This window comes from Lingula anatina, chromosome 4 (assembly GCF_051362555.1).
Source record: "Lingula anatina isolate TDL-2025a chromosome 4, LinAna3.0, whole genome shotgun sequence".
Taxonomy (NCBI): Eukaryota; Metazoa; Brachiopoda; class Lingulata; order Lingulida; family Lingulidae; genus Lingula; species Lingula anatina.
In genome coordinates, this window is record NC_141770.1 from 18,752,396 (window position 1) to 18,777,174 (window position 24,779).

A 24,779-nucleotide genomic window follows, 5' to 3' on the forward strand; every position below is an offset into this window, starting at 1 on the left:
AATGTTAAAAAGCTGACGTGAAAGGGAGTAATTCACCTACTAGTATCAAATGGATTTTTTGATAGCAATGCCCTGTCTAAACAGAGCAGGAGATACTGTACCTTGACAGATTATCATACAGGATGTGCTCAGCTAAGATAAGTCATCAGACCCTAGTGATCAGAGTTATCAGACCCTACCAGGGGCATGTTTCAAGTTTAAAGATACTTTTAGACCAAAAAAATATTTTTAATTTCAAATTACTTTGACCCAAGCAAATTGTCCTTTCAGTTGAAATATGGTTCCTGCTATTTAACAGCAAGAAAAATGTCTATTATTTAACATTGTCTACCAAGGTACTAGTATGAAGGAAAAACAGCTTATTGGTCTAGCTGATTTATTCACATTTTATTATTTTATAATTTCTTAATGAGTTGTAATGTATTTTTTAATAGTTAGAAATTTGAAATGTGTGTGTGTTTGGCACTGAGTTTGATAATTTATTTCCTAATAATCATTTTTTTTTATGACACAGACTCAGATGCTGACATGGTGGTATAAAATTTGCATTTAGATCTCAACATGATAGATAATTCAGGATAAAGTAATTTGAATGTGTAACAGTTATTGATAACATTCAAATTGTATTTTGATCTCCTTAAATTTATGATTCAGAGAGAGAGAGAGAGAGAGAGAATGCATAGCAGCTACCCAAAAATTCAGAATGAAAAAACAAATGTGTAAAAATTATGAAAATTTATTTTTTAATCAGTACAGAAAAATGAAAAAAAAAAAAAATGTTGCACATCCTGGAATGTTAACTGTCATATTGCTGATTTACAGTGCTTTTAAGAATAGTAATTACTATAACAATAATAACTATTTTTTGCCTTGATATATATGCAAATAACTAGTTAAGCCTGTTATGAGTAAGACAAACATAGATAACATTTTAAAAATATTTGATAACTGTAACAATGAAAATTAACTCATTTCAGTAATTTTAGTAATTATAATTATTTTAGTATGATGGACAATTTTACCCTGAGTTTCAAATCCAGTGGTTACCAGGTTCATTTTTACTTTCACATCTTCATTTCAGTGAGGCATGTGGAAATTCTAATAATAGTAATTTTTCTTCTCTGTTATATTTAAAATCATGTGGAAATTTATTAAACTGGCTTGCTTGGGATATGAAACTCAGGAGGGCATAGGCTATCATCTCTATAATATTGATAATTTTTATTTAAAATCAGCTGTGTATTGATATAGTTCAGATAAACTAATCTTTGAATAACCTACAATAATTGGACTTTGATTTATTTCTGCCTTATAGAAAAAAAAAAAAAAAAGAGACGGGACACTGTATCTTAACATAACATTATCTAATCATTTGCACACTAAATGAGAATAAAAATACACATACTAAGTAATTTACTAGTTTGCATCTGTGCATTTTTATTCAGACAGATAAGACCAATATGATTCCCTATGGAGAGCATAACCATTTATTGTTGATATTTTTTAAGATTTAAAGTAATGTCCTTAATAATATGATATTTCTGTGTGAGAGATTTTTCTTAACTTCATTATTTTTACACGTATAGTTGAGATTAGATTAGAAAAAAATCATAGATATCCATGCAAATTTTGTTGCTATGGCAACTTGTTTTAAGATAAAACCAGTTTTTATTCCTATATTGCTAGCACTAGCCATTGTTGTGCAGTGTAGGATAAGGACACTACCTTAAATTACTGGTAAAGAGAGACAGTGTTTGGATCATATTCTATGAAATACACACATGCATATTGTAAGTTGAAATCAACAGAAATGGATTTTGTATCTACTTCATCTGCTGTGTGTGTTTGTGTGTGTGTGTGTGTGTTTGAATGTGTGTTAGTGTGTTGCATTCTCAGGCGAATAAAACATTAAACCCACCTTTTGATTATGATATCTCAAAAATTATCCACAATAATTCAATAATGGCATTTCACTTTCTACTGCTACATAGCATTGTCTCTCAGTCTTTCAGTGTTTGAGCTAAAATACAAAATGTATCATGTCCAGTAATGAGTCAAGCACCTAGCAACTTAAGACAAAAATGTTATGCCCATAAATTGAAACTTCTGCATATCAGTCCTACATGACCTACAATTATGTTTAGATATCTGGACCTAATTGTCTGTTTTTAATTTCACATAACACTGATGATAATAAAAATACATCTTAAGCTCATAAGTACATGTAACTTAATTGAGTTGATTTTTTTCAGGAGATTTTACTGGAAATATATGCATGATGACTTCTGTGAAATATAAACTGAAATTTGCTCAAGATATATTTATGTTGCAACTTACAAATCATTACAGTTCAACTTCAGGCAATTCACTCACTTTCTATTTACTTTTCATTCTTTTAAAGAAAATGCTTTAATATCATAAGTTTAATAGTTCATATTTTGTCATAGTGTTTTTTACTTCCATATAACTAACACATTTCTGTTATGCAATCGATTATATCAATTATAAATGTTATTTATCGAACTCTATACATCATATTTTAGAAAAACATAATATCATACACATTAATCTTCATACAGTTATAAAAAAAATTGAACTACTTGAAACCATTTATGATTTTCTTAATTTAAAAAAGACTATAACTCTAAATCTATATTTTACAGCAAAGTCTGCATTAATTTTTCTGTTAACTTCCTACAGTTTGCATTGGACCTTTATATAATTATAGCCAAGGAAAGTTTATAATATTTTTCCTATAATCTCCGAGATATACCGCATCCAAAACTGTTGACCAGAACTTTAAATCCATTTGTAGTACTGAATTGTGCTCATAATAGGAAAAAAAGCAAGAAAAAGGAAAAAATGATAAACATTTTTTCTCAATGGTTTTGGGCATGTTATACCTTTTGGATGAAGAGAAAACTGTTGAAATTTTAAGGAATTTTTTTTTTATTTATTTATAAAGGTATGCCTTTAAGAAAATGTATTCTGTTGACATGTATGTTGAATTGATCCTGCATATCACATACATAAGACCAGAAAAAAAGAAATGTTTTAAATTAGCTATGAAGTAATCAACTGCTTAGCCTTAGAAATATGTGAACAATGGTGGAAAGAACCAGCAGGAGTCCTGTGTGAACAGGTATACTTGAAGCTGAAATAGAAATGAAACATGTAAAAATGGTGATTAGGATATAGATATAATAGGCAGCATAATGAATCATTGATGTGAATTCTATAGTTTTTTAAAAATTGCTGATATGTTATCATGTCGTGGTTAATAGGCATATTGTGATTACACTGAAGAATTTTGAACTTTCTCACCTCTGTTTAATGAGAAATAAAATATAGGTTATCACAGGTCATCTGAGTGTTCCATAATTTTGTGATTCTGATAACATTTTGTCACAATTGATTTGTACAGTGTATGTTTTATTTGATACTGTGTAGTATCATGACTCTTTCTCTCTCTCTCTCATGGGATTCATGGAGACAGTGCAGTGGTACTCGACATTAAACACACACACACACACATGCACACACACACATACACACATACATACACACACACACACATGCACACACATATACATACACACGCACACATACATTCACAATGCTGATACTCCAGGTGTCAATTATTATTAATACTTACAATTTTTGCACACTCCTTCTTCACAAATCCCATTATCTCCAAGTGCTTTACAGTTCAGATCTCCATTGCACGGTGACCCCACAATATCTGAAGAACAGAAGTAAACACAACAGGATCTTAGACTAGCAGAATTTATCAGGATAAATTTACTCTTATCTGTGGTCTTAATCTGCCATGGATATTTATCATATCTTATTGAAAATGTATTGGAAATGATTTAAGTACATCTTTTATTTGATTTGACTGGGTGAGATGCTGTAAGATAGTCTTGGTGTAAATTTGGAAGGTGAATTGCATGTTTTACTTTATGAAAATCTCTCTCTAAAATAAATAAATAAATAAATAAATAAATAAATAACAATAAAAATATTCTCCTGTGGAAGACATGATAGAAGTCTTTCTGTAATACCCTCTTGAATTCATCCACTATTAATCAATAAAATAACCAGTAGTTTTAGTTTGATATTCAAAGTATGGTATACCATGCCTTACTTGGTAAACATTTGTCCCCCTGCCTGGTATGGGAGGGTCCACAGACACAGGTGACACTGGTGCCTGACATGTCACATACATTGCCACATGTTAAACCCTCATCTCCATTGCATACTGTGCCACTGCGACCACACATTTCACCATATGGTAAGGCTGAAAGTGGAGAGGGAAATGCATTTTGATTAGGAAATAATACAGATTGAGTCTATATTTCATGGATATTTTTTTATGTGATTCAAGACTACTTTTTAGACTAGACACAGTAAATGATTTAGTGTTCAAATATCCTGTACTATTAATATAAAAATATTGAGGGAAATGAAAAGGATAAATGTTTAGATGGAAACAATAAGAAAAGAAGATTTCTGTTGAAAAACATTGTTATCTCGTGAATTGTGTGTGTTTTTTTTTCTTCTTTTTATGATTTGACCAAAAAAGATTGAATGGATTAATTATGACCAATGCTCATGGCTGTTTTGCTGGTAAGCTACCAGTATTGTATCTGGGTGAACCAATGCACATCCACCACAATTGCATCTTTATGATTCTTTCATCCACTCCTCATCACTCACTTTGTAGTCAACAGAAATAGAAATATGAATGGTATTTGCTGTTTTTAAAAATGGAAGATCATAGGATGGCTGTTTATTAAATAAATTATGAAATGTAAATTAGAAAATAAGTGTAAAGTAACAATAGATAAAAGAATGGTAATAGGACTGAAAATGGAATAGAATGGGACATGGACAAAAAGAGGAATTTATAATGTCACATTTGTACAAGAATGGCATGGACCACCATTTTGTATCATAATGGAGTGTATACTTACGACTAGCACACTCAGTTCTGTCATAGTTGGGAACATGGTTTGATTTTCTGCAGACACACTTATGAAGGTGGATTTCACATTTTCCGGAGTTGGGACAGTCGATGTCTGTGAGGCATTTGTCGCCAATACGACCTACAAATTTATATGGAAACAATAAGAAAAGAAGATTTCTGTTGAAAAGCATTGTTATCTCATGAATTGTTTTTTTAATGATTTGACAAAAAAAAAAAAAAGATTTTCAAGACAGTGGAATGTAAAATTTGCAATCGATATGGAACTGTTGCTTCAGAATATTTATTTCATCTGTTTGCTTATTTAGCATGCAGGTTTTTTTTCTGAAAATTATGATATGTGAGTGTAATATTTACCTTTTCTGCACACAGGCAGTTTTTTTCCTAAAAACCCAGCACTAGTGAGGTCAAAGGTATTAACTAGTTCTAACTGTCCATCATTGCATGTACACGAGGGTGCTATACTGTCCATGATTTTGTATGGATAATATGAAGCACCAGCTGTACGAGAAGCACCAGGACCTCGTAAACATGTATCAGAGCTCAGAACAGTCTCTGAAGGCATGAGGTCATTTGGGTCGCCACAATACTCTCCGCCCCACATAGCCTCGTACCCACTTTTACACTGACACCTGTGGTCCTTGCAGTGGGAGTTGGGAGCCCCGCAGATTCCTGTCTCATCTTTGTAGGAGCATGATTCTCCAATTTTTCTCACTGGAATGGGAAAATGTTCAGTCAATAAGAGAGCTGAATAATTTTAAGGTATAGATGTAATAGATAAAAATTCAGGAAAAATGAATAAATGAACATAACCTAAATATACCCTGTACTTAATTTGGATATTGGGATGGAACAAATCAGCTTAGAGTTGTGAAACTATGAAAATACAGCACTGACATTTCAGTCCCCCATTCCACATCTTTATTTCACAACCAAAGAATGTTTTTCATTATATTATTCCAATCTGAAGTTCAGCAATAACAAAAATAATTCAAGACCACTTTGTCTTCATAACAGAGTAATCCAACATGTATGTCATTTATTTCTGCCCTGGGCAATTGTATGTGTTGCATTATTTAAAGCTGTTAGTCTAGTATAATCCATTGATCAGACCTCTGCCCCAGAAATACTCCTATCAGATGATTTAGAACAGTGATGGGGGTCTCTAATAGCATTTCTATGGATCTTTTCCTTAGGTCGCTCAATAATGGGTTGCTATTTAGAACTTTATGACGAATGTGTATATTGCATGGATATTATATTTCTAAATGGGTTTGAGGTGTATAGGTGAAATTGCATACTGTATATATATACATGCATATTAACTTGTATTTGGTCAAACAGGCCAAAATACCCTGCTGGCTTTCTTGTCATTTATACCTTCTGGCAGTTAGATCTAGCTGTTCAATAATTTTTGTCATTTAATCCATTTTTAGTAAGTGATCTAAAGTCCCACATGGCTTTCATAATTATGGTAATCAGTCATTTAACATGTTACATGTAAGTTTGAGCGTAATTTGGAACAACTTGAACATGGAAGTTGATAGTTGTTTTATCATAGTTGAGGTGCTTTATCATGATAATTATTCAGGCCTCTATAGACATGATGATGATCTGTTTCAGAGGGTTCTTTTTCTAACAAAGAATCGACATTTTTTACCCCCTCAGTTAAACGAGCTTAAAAAATAGCACAGAACCTTGATCAATTTTTTAATTCAGAATAACTTTGATCAAATTTTTAATTCAGGATCAAACTTTTTTGGTTGAAAGGCTGTTCTTCCGTACCCCTGAACCCTATAGGCATGAAAAATTTTAGAACCATGGACTCTGGGATCTTTGAAATATTCTTTACACCTTTTACTATATTGCATAGAGCATTGGTGCATGTTTACCACAGTGCCTGTGTTAGATTTTGAAATTGACACATTGTGAATCTGACACTAGTATGCACCTACTGATTCTTTCAACTGTATCTCACTTCACTAATTCGAACAATTCTGTGGATATATATTTGACTTTTCAATCTTCCCTAGTTGTCCTTATTTGACCCCTTTTCAGGGCCACATTTTTGAGAAATTGTGATCCAAATTCATCCAATATTGACACTGTATCCTGAATAATACTTATATCCTTACTTTGGGACAGAAGAAACCTTTCACCAAGGTTTTTACCAACTGGATTTTAGATCACCCCATGGATTAAAGCCTTGTGCCTATGTATATGACACCAGAGACCGTAGTCTATATAATATCCGTTTATCTCTGCCTCTCCCCCACCAAAATAAATGAATGCATAAATGATACTCACATGGCACACACTGGTATCTCTTCTCAGAGCCCAGATATCTGGAAACATATCCTCTGTGACATCCACATAGTCCCCATTCACACTGGCTTTTAACACATTTCAGTTTGCCCAACTGGTTACAGTCTGAATCTTCTGTGCAGTATTTCTTACATTCTCCTGAAATGAAATTATATGTGACAAAATGAATCTGCTAGCTTTTCTTTGTATATCCCTTATGATATATGTTATGGCATTTATTATTTTGCTTTCAAATTAGATTTTATGTGTATAATTTTAAAGATTCTAGCCTAGATATGAATGTGAACGTATTGAATATCCAAGTAACCATTCATCTGGTATAAACAGTTATTTTCATGAAAGTGAAAATAAATGGCTGCATGTTTCAGTAGCTGAATGAAATATGCATGGTCTTTTGTAAGATGATCAGTTTAACTGATTAAAATTACCTTGAGTGTGCGAAGAGCAAATATTAAAGTTTTTTTTCTTAAGACAGAGACTCTGAATCTCTATCACAGAATATAATTTAAATTGAAAAGTAGGACAGTGTAACATGCCATATTCAGTGTATGAAATCAGTTTGTGCAGTCTGCAAAATTATTTTTGTGTAAATATATATATTGTTTGATATTAGGATAAAAATGATATAGTCCATCTTTATGTGAGGCTAATTTAAAAACTGGCTTCCTTATGAATCCAACAATTAGATTTAAATTAAACCATTTGCAATAATATTCAGTTTGGTACATGTTAAGAATAAAATATTTATGATATTTATCAAATGCTGTACCTTCAGTATTGAAACTACATTTTCACCATACAAAATCACTTTTCTGGATTAGAGCTAAGACCATTTGTTGTATAACGAAAATATTATCATAAATTTCTGTATCCGCTCTATTAAGCCATATTAATGTAAGTTACATTCTATGCAGAAATGTATTGATCCCATTCTAATTCTAATATTCTACCTTTGATATTGAAACAAAATTTACATTGCAAAAACACTCTAAGAATTCATGCAAACCTGCCCTGTTGAGACGGGCAGAAAATCAATAAACTCAATTACGAGGTGCAAACAGGGGAAAAATGAATACAGGGAGAGGATTAATCCTGCGATCAGAAAGACAATGGGTTATTTAATGGGAAAAAGAATGATCAATAATTTCTTCCTTTTTTATGTGGTCTGTATTTCTTGGTGGTTATAGCAAATGTCTTCAAGTTGGTGTTTGTGTGTTGTGGTACAATGCACTGGATGATCTGTGGGCAGAGGGGGAGGGGGTTAATATACCTAATATAAATAATTTATCTGTGAAAAAAGTTACTACTAAGAGTATATAAAACAGCAGATGTGAAGAAATTGCACTATGATATGTCGGGCATCTAAATGCCGATGTTTTTTTTTTCAGGGTTTTGTCTCACATGCTTTTATGAGCATGCATTTGTGTGTTAACGTTGTGAGCATATGCACGCTTATGTTTAGCAAACATGTACTTATATGACTTAGGCTTCATTCACATGCAATGTCTATTATCTAAATTCTATTTTCTATTCGCAGTATGTCTTATGATCACGGTCTATGCCTTGAATATCCCGCGGCGTAATTACTGGCAGCGCGAGCCAGTTACTATAAGTTACTATAAGTAACTGGCTCGCGCTGCCAGTAATTATGCGGCGCGATATTCAGGGCACAGACCGTGATCATAAGATAGCGCGAATAGAAAATAGATTTTTAGAAAATAGACATTCCATGTGAACGAAGCCTTAAACAACAGTTTGTTAACATGTTACATATGCTGAATTGAAAGAGACAATAAATGCGAATGAAATTAATTTTAAAAGTGAACATCAGAATATAGCATGAGCCTTTATAATATATATATATATATCATATAGACTTATAGATCTGCCCCCTGGCATTATACTGCTGTCAGGAATGGTATTGTCTATTTGATTCGACCAGTGTGTCCAAGATTATGATGAACTGTGCTTCTATACAATTAGTGGCCAGTCAGACAAGATCTGATTCAGAAAGGAATTGGGTCTGAAGTGCGTTTTCAAGACATTTTTTTTAACATAGATTTTTAAAACCAGAAATGTCATCTGTTGTAGTGTGATATAGTGGGATGTCCTTCCAGGCCTGTAGCTGCAGTTTCAGATGGGGGTTCTTTTTCTTAAAAGTGGACATTTTACTCCTTTAGTTGACCTATATGAGAACTTTTATATGAGAAATTATTGCCATAGGACCGAGATCAAATTTTGATTCAAAGCAGACTATTTCTTGCCAAAAGAGTAGCCTTTTAAAATCACCCAAATCCACCCTACCTAGGTGCCTGACTTGTCTTTGAACACTGGCTTTTACTGATAGATAATAGATATACTTGTCCCACAGCAGAGTATATTAATCCCATTGTCAAACCCAGTTCAAGGCAGATTTACGTCGCTGTCTGAATGCGTCTAAGATCAGTATATACATATTGGCAATTAAGATCTTGTGGCTCAAGTTTTAGCTACATGTAATTACCATGTCCAGTCAACAGAAATTGTTGAAATGCATGCTTAGGCTTTGATTTTACACTGCAGGCTGTATGTGTCCAGTGGATGAGAAAAATGTGTTTGATATTGACTCAGTATTAAATCTAATTGTGTGAGGAATGCTGGATGGTAATTTGGGGATACAAAATGATCGCTGTGAACACAATTTCTTGGGAATACACATTTTAGCATAATTTCTGTGAGGAGATTGAGCTGCAAAACTTATATTTTAAAACCATTAAAATTTAAACAACTTTCTTTTGTTTATTAAGTGATTAATCTTTTTCAGATTGTCCTGCAGAAAGTTTTTGGTTAAAAGTGTAGAAACATTAAAAATGCTTCATTGGGGGTGGTGGTACTGAAAGTTTCATAGCTTCATAACCATTGTTACAGCTTTGATTAGTGCAAAACAAAATTGGAAACAGTGGTCAGTGGGGGGGTATTTTTGACAAGTTGGGGACCCATCCAGGGAAACAATGTGCACAAATTAAACCAAATGTTAAAGTCTGTACTTTGACTCATTTAATCGAATAAGATCAAATATTATGCCAATTTTCCATAGATTTGGCAAAAAGTAGTCCCAGAAAAGTAAGGGGGGTTAAATTGGAATATCTTGTGTTATGATATCAGATCTGTGAGTTTTTTTTTTAAATTTGCATTTATTTCAATACATCATTTCAGTATTCACAATATGTAAACATTGTTTTGAAAATATGAAAGGGGGGGAGGGGAGGGGGTAAGCCATAAGCCCTGATGTCCTAAAGAAATTAGTTATTATATATAATATTTATTGGCAGAAGTGAGATTGGTATTTGTGAACAATTACAAAATGTTTTCATGGTCTTGGCTCTTCGAAAGTCCCTAGGTTCTTGACATGTATTTTATTTATTTAGTACTAAGCCAATATTTTGGCTGAAGGTCAAAAATGTTGCTCTTTTGGGAGATGCATTCACTTGGTATTATACCAGATACAAACATATTGACTTAAATTGTCTTGGCATTTATCTCGGACACCATATATATCCATAATATCATCATTATATTTTTTCTTGTCTTTAGTATTTAGTTTAATCGTCCTTTTGGTCTATGGGTTTTAGAAATAACATAAAAATTGAAGCTCAGTGATTGAAATCTTGAGTGTCAACTTCTTTATACTGCAGTCTTGATGGTTACTCTGTTTCTTAGTGTCCAGCAAAAATACCCTACCGTGGTAGCCACTGATTTTCAAATTTTCAAACTCTGTTACAAAATTGGACTAATTACAAAGCAGAGATGTGATACTTTTCTTCATGTTTGCTGTGTTTTTAGAAGTCCAGTCAAGTGTTATTCTTGTAAAAGTTTGTTGTTTACTTACCATTTTTCGCAAGCAGCAGGAAAAGCACACCGAGCAGCAAAGGGACATGCTGTAATAGATGAAAAAAAAATATGTAGGTCATAAGATTTATATTGACAATTTGAAAATATGTTTGCTTCCTAAAAGAGAAAATCACAGGCACACATTTTGTAAGGATAGTTACTTTTATGGTGTATTATTGGTTTTTTATCTTGGATGAGGAATGACTTTTTAACAAGGGCAACTGAACAGTATTAAATTATGTTTAGTGACATACATCTAACTCTTGAAAAAACTTAGAAATAACTTCAATTGATATTCTGAAAAAAATATTCAAGGGTCAAAAAGATAAATAAATATAAGATGTTAATATAATCTATGATGGAGAAATTCTCTCATCATTTCCAATTGTTAGCAAGGAAAATGTAAAGACATAAGGCAAATTTTAGAATTAGGGTGATAATATGTCATGTAACAAGTAAGATGATGACAATATTGAATTGTCTCCCCTCACTTAAGTATCTATTTTGATTCTGTTATTTCAATTTACTGTTCTAGCATAGTCGGTTTCATTTTCTGCTAGAAAAGTGGGATATTTCATTGAATTTTTTTTTATCTCACACATAAGTCTAACTATTGTTGTCTCTTTGTCATTCTGTTGTTTAAGAGACCTATGTATCACATTAGATAATATAAACATAATTTGATTTATTTAAGCCATGTTGATAAGTTATTCATGATTTTCAGATCTTCTACAAAATTACTTCATTTTCTACATCATACCAACAATCATTAAAACATATCTTGATTCCTTTCTAGCTTCCTTTCTAGCTTAAAGACTGCTTTGAGTTATTTATTTATATTTTAATGGTGATAACCTTTTATATATAATAACAAAACAATAACAGAGATTTTTCTACTTACATCTTTTAAACTAAAATATCCACGGTCTTTCATTCTTATTCTCAAGGTCAAATCCTTTTCCACCATCCCAAAACTAAATCTCTTAAGTCTGTAACTGCTGAAAATTTTCTCCTATCCTATTAAATTGAATCAAGCATGGAACAAGATGTGTTCTCCAACCTGATCCTCAGGAGCAAGTGGCAATCACGTGGTATTCAAAAACAAAACTCAGATTAGAAACAGTCTCCAAAAACACTGAGCAACGTTTTATCGCAGGGTCTGCAGTGTCCCTGAGAGTAGAGAGCACTCCTTGCCACGGATGTCAGTTGCACGGCTCTGTTTTCAATGTGTCTATTCGAGAACAAAAGCCATGCCATTGTTTTTACTGGCATGGAATAATGTTGTGTGATGCAACGTTGCTTCCTGAACACCAACTTCCTCCTGATCAATATTGGAAGAGCTGAAAGCTTTCTGTGTTGTTGGGCATGTAATTGTAGGATCATTATTCTTGTAACTTGTTTGCTGTAACAAGCGGCCTTATTGAAAGATCAATTTGAAATTGTTTTACGTTCCAAACTTCAGTGCATAGGGCACTAACTGCATATTTATTTGATTGATTTTATTTTTCACATTAATGCATCATCTTAATACATTCAATGAGGATCAATTTTTATTAATTTTATGCATAAAACCCAATTTTTAAGGACAGCATAAAAATGTAAATTAATCAGTTTGAGATTGTTTATAATGAAAACTTTGTTAATGTATCAGAATTTATTTCTTTCAAGATCAACTTGCAGATAATATGTATTCTGTTCAACGCATATTCTATTGATTTTATTTTTTTACATTAGTATATCATCCACTAGCTCTTTGATGATCAGTTTGAAGAGACTGATAAATATCAGTTCTCCCACCTGGATCTCAGACAATGTCACCATGATTTTAAATGAAGCCAGATAATGTGTTCAGACTACTGTGACCTCAGTACATGTTGCTGTGAATAATTCAAAACACTGTATAGCTCAATAAACTGTTCCCTTGTGAACAATTATGACTAGATAATTTACCAATTAAATAGTAAATTAAACTGAGGGACTTGCCTGCAATTTCGTTACTGACCTGGATTAATTAAAAGCTTGTCTGACTTGACCTTTATTTAGGGTTTCATATATATGGTGACTGTTAAATGGTATTTTTTCATCATGATTTCTTATAGACAGTGTTGTCTTTTCAGCACATTCAAGAACATGCTTGCTGTTACTTATAAACCCTAATATCACTTACAGTTTATTTTCAGGTGTTCTTTTAAACATGCTGGGAACTGTTGTAACCATCTGCTGCTGATAGTGATTATGCTAATATCTTACTAAATTTGAAAAAAAAAAAAAAAAAAAAAAAAACGGTTATTTTATTCTTTAAAAGTCACTCATTAGAAACATGGGGTTTGTTTGAGTCAGAATGGTGTATTTATGAGAAACTTAATTGTATGAATAGTCAAAAATAGACTGTATATTTAACTCTTAAGTAATAAGTCATGGAAACAATTGAAATGTTTGAAGATACTAATTAAGTAATAAAGATATGAAGTAATACCAGCCATAGGCTGCCGTCTGTTATAGATACAAAAAGGAGTTTGAAATTCATGAATAACTGCCATATACACTAATGAGATCTATTGAGCTGTCTGTTCGTTCACAATATCTGTTCATTAGGGAGATTAAGGGCAATCATATTAAGGGACATCCTCTATAATACCAAATTATTTTGCCTGGATAGATAGCATTAATGTAATATTTTTCTGTTATCTGACATTTTCAAATGATTTGGAAGTATATAAACTTACATAGTATTACTTTATTTCCTGGACAGTTTGCAGAAACATTTTTTTCTTTATCTTACCTTTTAAACTTTAATTTAGAAATGTGTAAACCTCTGTCTTATTTATAAACTATTCACTTGATGCTAATTTTAATTCTGTTGCACTGTATATTGTATCATGCTTATTTTAATTCTATTGCTCTGTATATTGTATTTCCTGAGTGTGAAGATTACATTCATATTTCTTCTTTTGATTTTCTTTTTGAACCTTGATGTGGAATTTAGTTATCTCTTTCAGCTGCATATTTGTTTGAAATTGTTAGGGATTTGGGATGTATTGTATAGTTTGATGTAGTGAATAATTTTCTCCCCATATTCCTCTGTGGAGAGGTGGTCACATCTTAACACACTTTGGGAACACCTAACACATTGCATTTGAGTCTCTAGCTCTGCACAGGTTTACTGAGAGACTACATATTACAAGGTTGTCAGCATAAATGAAAAATCATTTTTATAGGCTGAGATTGATGGAAAGGCTAAGTAACAATGTTCTCGTGTTTAGCAAACTTTAAGTGAGGTAAAAAATGGAAGAGCATTTTGACAAAATTCCAGCTACCTTTGTTGGCTGTGTTTTGTATTGGTCAGTTAACGGTCAGTTAAAGGGGTGGGGCTACAATCCAAACTTGCTTTAACAAAGTACACATGTAACTTCACCAATGTTCTGAGTTCTAATAGATATAAAACACATATCTGCTTAGGTATTGTTCACTTGAGACTATCTCACACTGCTATCGGACTAATCTTTGATAAAGAAAAAAGAGAAAAATGCCTACCAACTTATTAAGATGCCCAGTTTTGATAAGAACGTGAATAAACCCATGGTGTTAAAAAGTATTCACTGATTTTTATCCATTTATTCCATCACAGTCTGTTATGATTTATTATAGAAGTGATATATCACGGGTCAGTGATTTTAAATGAGTGAAGGTTTGATATTATTCAGTAAGACCTCACAAGGTCTCTCATACACTTTTGAATCATTTGCCTAAGGTTATATTTATCAAATAAACAGTTATCTGTTTAGAATTATTTTTATGGTGTTTTGATACAGGTTAAAGGGATTGAAAGGCAATGAAGTAAGTGATGGTGGAATTTGGAATATGATAGATATTTTTCTGATGAAAATAGGTGATCTTTGGTCGATTATATTTTCTTAAAGAAATGTACCCTTTTATCTGAGGGTATTTGAAATATACATTTATACACTTAATTATATATTAAGAATTGTCTTTTCATTATTATTAATTTCTTTATAAATATGTCATAATGCAGTCACTGTCCTGTTGTACAATACAAGTACATAGAGTGGAAGTACACAGTTGTCTTTGAAGGGAATTTGAATTGCAAGGTTATCAGTTATGTGAAAATTCATGGGAATCGTTTTTATACCATTGTTGAATAAGTTGAATCATTACATTGATATATAATCCAAATAAAATGAGGTTACATTATGAACGCAGTAGTCTGTTTTAACATTTCTGGTAATAATTTGATATTGGTACTGGATTTATGGATAGTAAGCTATTTATGGATACATGACCAGGAAGAGAACGGCAGTCACAACTATCACCATGAACTTCTATGAGGCAAGCTGTACCTTGGATATCAGGCCTTAATAAATAGCTTGAGTTTCCTTGCACTTTGAATTAAAACTGATTTTGCCTTCTACTTTTAAATCTTGTACAGAACAAGCCTAGCTTGCACTTAAAATATGCATTAACTTGTCTTCTACCTTAACTTGAAGAGAATATGTTTCCTACATACAACTGGTATAGAACTTGCATTGTACTTAAAACTTAGAGAGCGTATGTAGTGGGAAAACATGCCACACACATTTCAGTGGCCTACTAAAAAGATCTTTTGTGACATTTTTTTTTTTTTTTTTTGTAAAATGGAAAAGGGGTCAGAAAACAACTATAAAGCTAACATGTGGGCTCTTGAATAATAGATGTATTATTATAAGTTATAACTGACATGTACATGTAAGTATTAGTTTTTCATAAGTGTACACCCTATTTTTATAATGCAATCCCATATTGTGCTTAAAATTAGCTTAAGTTCATCTTTGGATGCATATTTACAGATTGAGATTGAAGTAGTATCTTGTTTGATTCAAGGTTATGAGGGCTACATGTTTATTCAAATAGTAGAAAATAGTTTTAATTTTAATTTCCTTGGACTCAAGGCTTAATTCCCATCACTTAAAAAATGAAACTTAACACTTCTTTTTTTGTCACCCCCCAGTTATAGTGCCTCTCAAAGCACATTTGCACAGGAAATCCTGTAAATAGCAACTGGATTTATGTTATTTACTAAATGGCTGCAAGTGGAAAACTATGGAGTCAATATATCATCTCATCTGCAAGTTCTTTGACTAAAGTGCTCTCAAGGGTCATCAATTTTTGACACTTTGATTAAATCTCCTAACTTAAATCTGTCACTACGGTTGACACATTACAATATCTGTTTAGAATGTGGTTGAGAGAAACACATGTCTGTTGAGGATGTAGCTGTATGTTTATTTTAGCAATTCGAAATCTCTCTCTCTCTCTCTCTCTCTCTCTCTCTCTCTCTCTCTCTCTCCAAACTCAGGTTTTGCCTTTACCAAATCATCCAGCTGAATACCAGGATACTAGCTGTCATAACCTCACATTTCTCAGACTCTTCTCAGATATTAACTGCCAAGATACCTGCCACTCCAGTAAACTGACCTCAGTCTGAGAACCTTGTCAATCAGTCTACTTATTAACCTGGACTTTTTTCTGGCTTTTTGGGGCCTGTTATCAAAACTATTATTGATTTTTTTCAAATACTTAATTATTCATAGTATAGCAAGAATTTCAGTGAACTAAGATGCATTACACAAATTATCTAGAAGACCACTTCATGCACATGGTAACAAGAGTAACTTAAAAACCAAAACGTAGAACTCAAAAGCAACTTTATGGATCGTAATAATGTGAACAGTTTTGGATATGGTATACCTTTCTAATTATAAGTTAAAACTGTAAAAATTTCCAAGCAAATTATTATTTTTTTTCATAACTTCAAGGTCTAACATAAAGATTTCTAGTGACGTAGGCTCCTGTCATTCAGCGTGCCTATTACCCTGCCCACAGCACATCTCAATACTAATAATTGAATATCCACCTGTCTGCATTCCCTTAATTCCCTTTCAGGTAGAAGGTTATCTTGTCAGTTTTCATCATAACACGGGGATAATTTCCACCATGGGGGCCATGGGTTATTGGTCATTATTCTGTGGGTAATCTTCACACTGCCCTATTAGGAGTGGGTTGGGCCAGGCTCTGGACTTGATCTGTGGAGAGGTTTGCATTGGTTTCATTTCCAATCCTGGGAACAGACTGGGCCAGGCTCGGTTCTAGATCTATGAATCTGTTTGATATTGCCTTCTTAGGAACAGACTGGGCAAGGCTACTGGCCTGCCATGTAATAGACCATTCAAGGCTCAGTTCTAGATCTATGAAATTGTTTGATATTGCACTCTTTACTCCAATGATAAATCTGTAAAACTATTTGCTTTGCTCTGCTTTCGTTATGATGCTATTTTCTGAAATTCCTTTATTTGGGATAGGGATTTGAATTTTAAAAAAAGTAATGGCTTTGCAGTTTTACTTTCCTTTTCATCCTTATTTTTTTTTAAAGATACACTGCAATCGTATAATTGATTAGGCATTTGCAGTATTGGTATTCAACATAGGGAAGTTTCTAATTTTAGTTTTAATTACAACTTTAAAATTTTGCATATCAGTGATCATCCTGAAGACGTAGTTCCTCAAAAGCAACACAGTTCACCAGTGTGAACATGTCCCAGATAGGGTAGAACAGAGGGGAAGGGCTTATCATGGATTATAGTTTAGGTAGGAGGTGGACAGGTATGGGGATCATCTACCAGCAGGTGGCCTGCTTAATAAGAATTACTGAAGACATTCATCTGCAAGATTTGTACAGTAATTAGGTGTGATGATAGTAGGAAATGATACTTGACAGGGGTGGATTCTAAATGGCCTGTCAGTCCCTCAGTTTCTTTCCAGATATGAAGTACTCATTTCACTTTTTTTTGCATGTGCTTTAAAAGAATATCAGATGATTTACTCTGCAGATACTGAAGAGTATCTGTAAACTTAGTATGGCTTTTAGATTTAATGGGGTTTTCAAGGAAACTTTCCCATGTTTTAACAGATGAAAATAATTCTATGAAAAAAAATATATTATTTCAATGCTCCATAAAACTTACACAACTTTTTAAAGAACACATTTTAGCAAAGGGGATTATTTATTTATTTATTTATTTTTTTATTTATTTATTTATTTATTTATTTATTTATTTATTTTTGAGTGTGTAAAAAGAATGGTTACTGCTTAGATTAAAACCCCCAGATTAAGCACCATTTTATCTATGAATGTATGACTAATGTTATGTACAAATTACATACTCTTAGCCCTGATAAGAGTTTCTGGTTTGATCCAAGGTGAATGTGTCCAGGACACCTGGATGTCATGGTGGTTTTATTCTGTTGATTTATCATTTTTATGGCTGCACAGATCCATAAACTTTGTGGTTGTGACTAGCCTGCATCAAAATGTCATTTATGGAGGTGTGAAGGGAGATAATAAGGTGAATAGAATAAGATTATGGACGAAGGGTAAAGGTGGATAGAAATAATTATCATTGTTGTTTGAATTTTGCTGGTTTATATGGTTCTCTTGACTAGTTTAGGGTCTTTGTTTAGCCTTTAATTCTTTCATATGCTCCAGTTTGTATGTTAATTTTATGTTTTTGTCATTTTTTCTAACCTCTCTCTTTCCTCAGTTTTTTTCTACTACTATATTTATCTCTCTTTGTTTTTATCTACTTTCCCTCTCTCTGTTTCCCTCCCTCCCTCCCTTCTCCCTTTCATCCACCTATCTCTATTCCACCCCCTCTCTTCCAACCTCTCTCTCTCTCATCTACCTACCGTATATCTTTTCTCCCTCCCTCCCTCCTCTCTCTCTCTCTCTCTCTCTCTCTCTCTCTCTCTCTCTCATTTTTTGCATACCACAACAGCCCTTCATTTTCTTTGTTCACATATTCCATGTCTTTCCCCTTGTTAATATGGTGGCAGTTCAAATTTGGACAAATAGAAAATAAGTAAATAAACCCCCAAATTATCCACACACACAGCTAAAGAATGCCAGAAATCAATCGCCCTACAGGGAAATTTTGGTACACCAGTTAAGTATGATTGCATTTGTACGAGCTGTTGTTACCTCTCTTGACTTGTTTGTCTGTTGTTTTTGTTTGTTTTATGGTTATATTGAAGTGCACAAGAAAATGGTGCTATATTACAGGCTTAAGGGAGAACAAATTCAAAAATGATGTATTGATCTCTGATCAAGATTAAAAGGTCCAAAGGAATGGACCCTTATGAATGAATTAGGAAGTAAAATGATGTTTTTGTAATACTGTAGATTGTTTTACAAAATGTATTTCCCAGTATATTTATGAAAAAGACCCAAGTTCATTTAAAGAGTGCATCATATGATTCTGCAAAAGTGCTTGTTTGAGCTGCACTCACTTGTTCACGAGAGAGAGAGAGAGAGAGAGAGAGAGAGAATATTTTGAACTAGTTATTGTAAGCAGTGTTAAACTAAGAACTTATATGGCACTCTCAATACTGATTTACAGTGTTATGGAAAAAGGAGACAGGCCCTTAATCCGGTTAAGTTGAAAGTAAGACTTTAAAGTGCCTTCTCCCCAAGGTAAACATCCTTTAAAGCTGTGTGTTACCTAAAAGGTTAAAGGGAACTTTTCAAAGGTGTATCTGTAGGAAGAAGACATGCAAGTATCTCTTTAAGGATTCAGTAGTTTTGCTTTTAAATATTCCCTTTTTCCCACGAGAAAAAAAGTAAAAAAAAAAGAGATTTTGACTTGGCATTTTCTTTAAATTCAACCTAGGGATTTAAAAATTTTTGTGATGTACAAATATCAGATTCTGTTTATTTTAATGATTGTAGATTTAGAGCAGTATTTAAGGTTCACATATTATATATAACCGTGGGTATGTATGCATGATACCTGTATGCATGTGCATGCATGCATGCATGCACGTGATGATAACAGATTTTCTTAATGAGTGGAAAGTTTTTCTTTGTAAAAGTACGATTTGAGTCATGATTTGTGAAAATATGAATCAAATTATTTATTCAGTAATCTCCTACTTGTTACACTGCTCAATAAAAGTGAAGTATCTCTTTTGAACTTTACAATTTCTCTGGAATAAATCAAAGGTTCACAGATGAAAAAGTTACAACATTATGCATATGCTTTGGCTTTGGCATTTTTCTTCAACTTAAGTGGATTTAAAGATGCCATCTTCTTAGCACAGACATAACATCTTTATTGTTGTTTGTAAACTAGATAGGAAGGTGTATAACCCTGCACAGCTATTCTATACTGAAGAGACCATGTGCTTGCCTTTCTAAAGATCACTCTCCAGTGCATTTACTCTTTCAACTTCACAAATATGTAAACAGTCATTTAACATTCAGGTATTCTAAAGTCACCTGCTTACAGGGTGTTAAATGCAGGGCATCCAATCTGACCATTCTAATGCTGTCACTTAAGCAGGCCTGTTATAACCAACAATTTCAAAGGAAGGGGGTGTCTTTTCCTGAAAAAGTGGACCTTTATGTTCCCTTATTAATTGACCCAATTTGAGAAATGGCATAGAACCTAGACAAAATTTTGTTTCAGAATGGACCTTTACAAGCAAAAAGGTGGTTCTTTTTGAAACACACACACACACACACATACTTTACAAGTTTTTGTATAGTACATTTTGTATAACTGTACATCAACAGAAACATTTGTAATTACAACATTTCATTATTTTAGCTATAAAACCTGATTTCTTACTAGCAGTATTGCTCTTTTGCATTGGGCACTGTTTGTTGATTTCATTTGGCCTGAAGTAGTTGATTAAATAGAGAGAACAATGAACATTTTTATTCAAATTAACTACTGCACCTGACTATAGAACTGCTTCAGAATTAGCACTATAACCCAAAATGGGTTTTGTGTCCATATACCAATGTTTTTTTTTTTTTTTTTCATAAGTTGAGATCAAAACACTCTATATTACTCTGTCCAAACTGTAAGTAACTGTAAACTATAGAGCATGTTTGTATTTGTGTGTTAGCTATTTGAACAGTGACAATAACATTACAGCATTGACTTTTGTTTTCTCTTTGGCTTACAGCCTGGGTGAAGTGAATGTCAGTTTTGCACTTTCCTTGTGAATGTAACAGTTGGCCTATCATGTTTGTTGAATATAAAATGCTGTGCTAAGATAATCACACACGTATTTCTATCTTCTGCCTAACCTTATCAAAATCTTTTTGACTATCACAGTATAGTTCTAGTACTGATTAAACTTATTTATGACTTTATATATTATTTTATGGTTTCATCAAATATGAAAATAAAAAGAAAAAGTTCCTTGTATCATGTGAAAAGATGTAACTAAGAGATAATAATGTGGAAACTGTATTTGAAGGAGAAGAAAATGTTGTAAAAGAAAAAGACTGTGGAATGCTCCAAAAATGAAAAGTACATGGTTATCATTTTTTATTGTGTAACATTTTAACTGGGTTGCAGAATTACTGAAGCAGATGATTTTCATAAGAGGAACCATATTCTCGAGTATTTTGGATATGGCCATGGATAAATTGAAAAACCTTGTCAACACAGTTCACTTGAAGAGCCGACAGAAGATGAAAGATTCACCTGCATTCCCTGCTTATCAGTGCTGTATGTAAACATCAAATTTAGAAGGCACTCCTCTTTCCCCCTTTTAATCTTTTCCCCATATTACATGTTGTTGATGGGTAAATTTCTTTTGATATCACAGCATGCTTTTAGTCCTGAGAAAATGTAGTGTTTAAAAAAGTGGGTGACCTACCTGTATTAATATTTATACTTATAAAATCCACTGTAACAGATAATATGCTTGATAAAAGTCAAGGTTTAACTTTCTTTATAAAGGTTTTAGGTAAGATTCCATCAGTGAATGGTTCAAAAAGTAGTTCAAACCTTTTTTCTTTCAAAACCTGTGTTCTCAAACAAATCATAATAAGCTTTCAGAAAAGATAACTTACCTGTATTAATTTTGATATCCTTAAAAAATCCATCATGTATTATTGGAATACTTAAAATTTCCTTGCTGAAAAGTCACCGTTAAGTTCCACACCAGAAATCCTGTTAAATCCCTGGCACAGGCTAGCACGCAACGCTGGTGATTTGTTACCTCTAAGAGACTTTCTAAAACAATGACACAGGAAACCTCCTTGCATGCAGTGACTTGAAGTCGTTACTGTCTCCCCTAAAGATGAATTAATGTCTGCTACTATTTAGCCCTGCTCTGATGTCTTCTCTTCACATGGTTGAGTCATCAAAAGCATCGCCCCCTCAGCAATACCTGGTTAATGTATCTCAGTTCATTGCCTGAATCACTACTGCTTTGTCAATGCATTGGCTGAGATGTCGTAGAGATAGCGGAAGAATTTGTCCTCGATTTGGTTGATCACTCTTTAGTCTCTGCTTTATCTAACCCCCGTACTGTTATATTAGCTAGTTCATTGCCTGAATCACTACTGCATTGTCAATAGGCTTAGATGTCCCATAGATAGATAGATAAAAGATTTGGAGTTTTTCAAGCCCTGAGATGGTTGATTGCCTTTCTGTCAATGCTGGCATAGGAAGTCCTCTCAACGGGATGTCCCTTGAGTCTGTCTCCCTGATGCGTTGACTGAATTCTGTATAATGCTGATAGTACCAGTGCCTTCAGTTGTGGCTAATGCTTACAGCATAGAGCTGCCTAGTTAGTATACCTGGAGAATACAGGTGATACACGTCAGATTATACCCTTGTCTCTGTGAAATGACCTCGGGGACAATTAAAGTTCAAGGATTCAAATACTCAATCTCTCAGTTGATGGCCATGCATACGTGTATGTTACAGTGTATGCTTTCAAAAATGAATATTATACTTGAAAATACTTCATGTACAGATGTGGATGTCACAGTCTGCGAGATTTACTACAGTTGCTACACCACCACACTGGTTAAAATAACCATTAAAAGAATAAATTTCATATATGGTATGCCTATGGACCTAAATATAGTCTTTTACCTAAAGTTAGCTCCACTGGTGAGATAAGCCACTGCCTTTAATATATGCAGCAGGTAGATGTTGTGCTGCATCGACCAAGTCCCTGTCCAAGATCAATGGGGCCTACGTGTAGCTGGTGCCTGTTTACACCTGAATTTTACCTGACAGTGTTTATTCACTCCACTGATTATGATACCCTTGCCCTCCTTTTTAGTAGCCTTATCAGAATTGATGTCCCATAGGACATTTGTTTTACTGTTTATGTTCCAGCCTTCGGGGGAAGCTTATCAAATTGATGTTCTGTCGAAAATAATTCTGTAGAATAGAATGAGCTGTAGTTTACTCCTTTTAAAAACACAGTCTTATCAAAGGTGATATCACATAGAAGAAGAATTCCCATCAATGAGCTGTTCCATATCTCTGAATTTTTTTGCCATTCAGTCTAATTGAATTTGATTTCCAGTGATATTTTTTTCCAAATGGAACATGAGGTCCTCCCATAATTTCCACATATCAGCCTTTAATTGGAGTTGATAATATGTCCTGCATTTAAGAGACCCCTTCTTGTGTGCACTGCCTACTTTCCACAGCCTAAGGTAAACTCTTCAGTCAGGATTATGAATGCATTCAAACATGCACAATCGGTGCAGCATCAAAGAAAAAGGAGGTCTCGTCCAATAGTTTTGGTGTACATATCCATTCTGCAGGATTCCATGTCGCTATTGGTACAGGATATTTATATATATACGCAAAATAGTACGTGTGTGACATGGGCGTATTTCTTCACTGCAGTTTGCATGTTGTTACTCATTTAGATATATGTGTACAGTTTTTTGTGCACTTAAAGAGTAAATGTTGATGGATTCAGCACTCGATCTGAGTGCACTTTTCAACTTTCAATAGTTGTGGTCCTGTAAATGGTAAGAGGCAAACTGTCATAAAGGTCGGAAGAATCGCACAGCAAACCTGAGAGGCTTAGATAGACTGGTTCTTATTAGCACTTCTCACATCGGTCTAGTACTCTCTAAGTCTCTCCAATAAGTAACACATGATTTCTGTGATGGTGCTTTGGAGTTTCACCCTTTTTTTCAAATTTTCCACTGGCTTGGCCTGAAGCAAATTGAAAAGGAAGACCTAGAAATTCCAGTTGCGCACGGTAATTTCTTTTCAGCTCTCTGGTTTTATCTCTCTTCAATTAACTGGGGGTCTTTGAAGAACTATCAGTTCATTTCCAGTCGCACAGGTATTTCCTTTCAGCCTACCTGGCTTTTCCTGATTTAATCGAGGGAGATTTAGGAATTAAATTAAGGGTTTCCTTTTTTTAACTCATTTTCACTGTTTGATGTGAATATTAAAATCATGGTTACCAAGGTCTATCTCACAATGTATCCTTTTTGTACTATTCAGTACTTTGCTACATTCTTTGAAATGTATGATAAAAATATATATCCCTGGCTTTTAATTCAGTTGTATAACTTTGTTTCTATAATAGATTATCAGTCTGTTGCTTGTTTGAGTTGAGGGTGATTTCTTCCACAAAATAATGAATTGCCTTTGGGTGGACATTTAATTGTCAACTGGAGCATAAATGTCCTCTTCAGTTTCTCTTATACCTGAAGGTACGTTTTTCTCAACTTAAGAGTGGTAAAAGTGACTTGGTAATT

At 33.4% G+C, this 24,779-nt stretch overlaps 2 protein-coding genes across 4 annotated transcripts in view; one reads left to right on the plus strand and one right to left on the minus strand.

Annotated features, from left to right (window-relative positions):
• The window catches only part of LOC106162217 (ribosome quality control complex subunit TCF25), a 69,150-nt gene that overhangs the window by 29,118 nt on the left and 15,253 nt on the right, over nucleotides 1-24,779 (plus strand). The window lies entirely within an intron of this gene.
• Nucleotides 721-24,189, minus strand: LOC106162223 (uncharacterized). Of its 2 annotated transcripts, XM_087012159.1 has the most exons (9): nucleotides 23,137-24,189; nucleotides 22,104-22,835; nucleotides 11,181-11,229; nucleotides 7,295-7,450; nucleotides 5,345-5,701; nucleotides 4,977-5,108; nucleotides 4,148-4,300; nucleotides 3,656-3,742; nucleotides 721-3,154 (listed from the first exon to the last, which is right to left on the minus strand). In XM_087012159.1, exons 2-9 carry the CDS (start codon nucleotides 22,137-22,139, stop codon nucleotides 3,075-3,077), a joined length of 1,050 nt encoding a protein of 349 aa, XP_086868285.1. In that variant the 5' UTR covers nucleotides 22,140-22,835; nucleotides 23,137-24,189; the 3' UTR covers nucleotides 721-3,074. The 2 variants fall into 2 exon arrangements, with proteins under 2 accessions (XP_086868285.1, XP_013394877.2); XM_013539423.2 differs by lacking the exons at nucleotides 22,104-22,835; nucleotides 23,137-24,189 and adding an exon at nucleotides 12,084-12,446.

Coding starts and splice junctions, on each gene's coding strand:
- LOC106162223 (XM_013539423.2), bottom strand. CDS start 12,149: ATGGTGGAAAAGGATTTGACCTTGAGAATAAGAATGAAAGACCGTGGA. Junction 11,230..12,083: donor GATATTTTAGTTTAAAAGAT/GTAAGTAGAAAA, acceptor CATCTATTACAG/CATGTCCCTTTGCTGCTCGG. Junction 3,155..3,655: donor AGAAGGAGTGTGCAAAAATT/GTAAGTATTAAT, acceptor TTTCTATTTCAG/CTTCAAGTATACCTGTTCAC.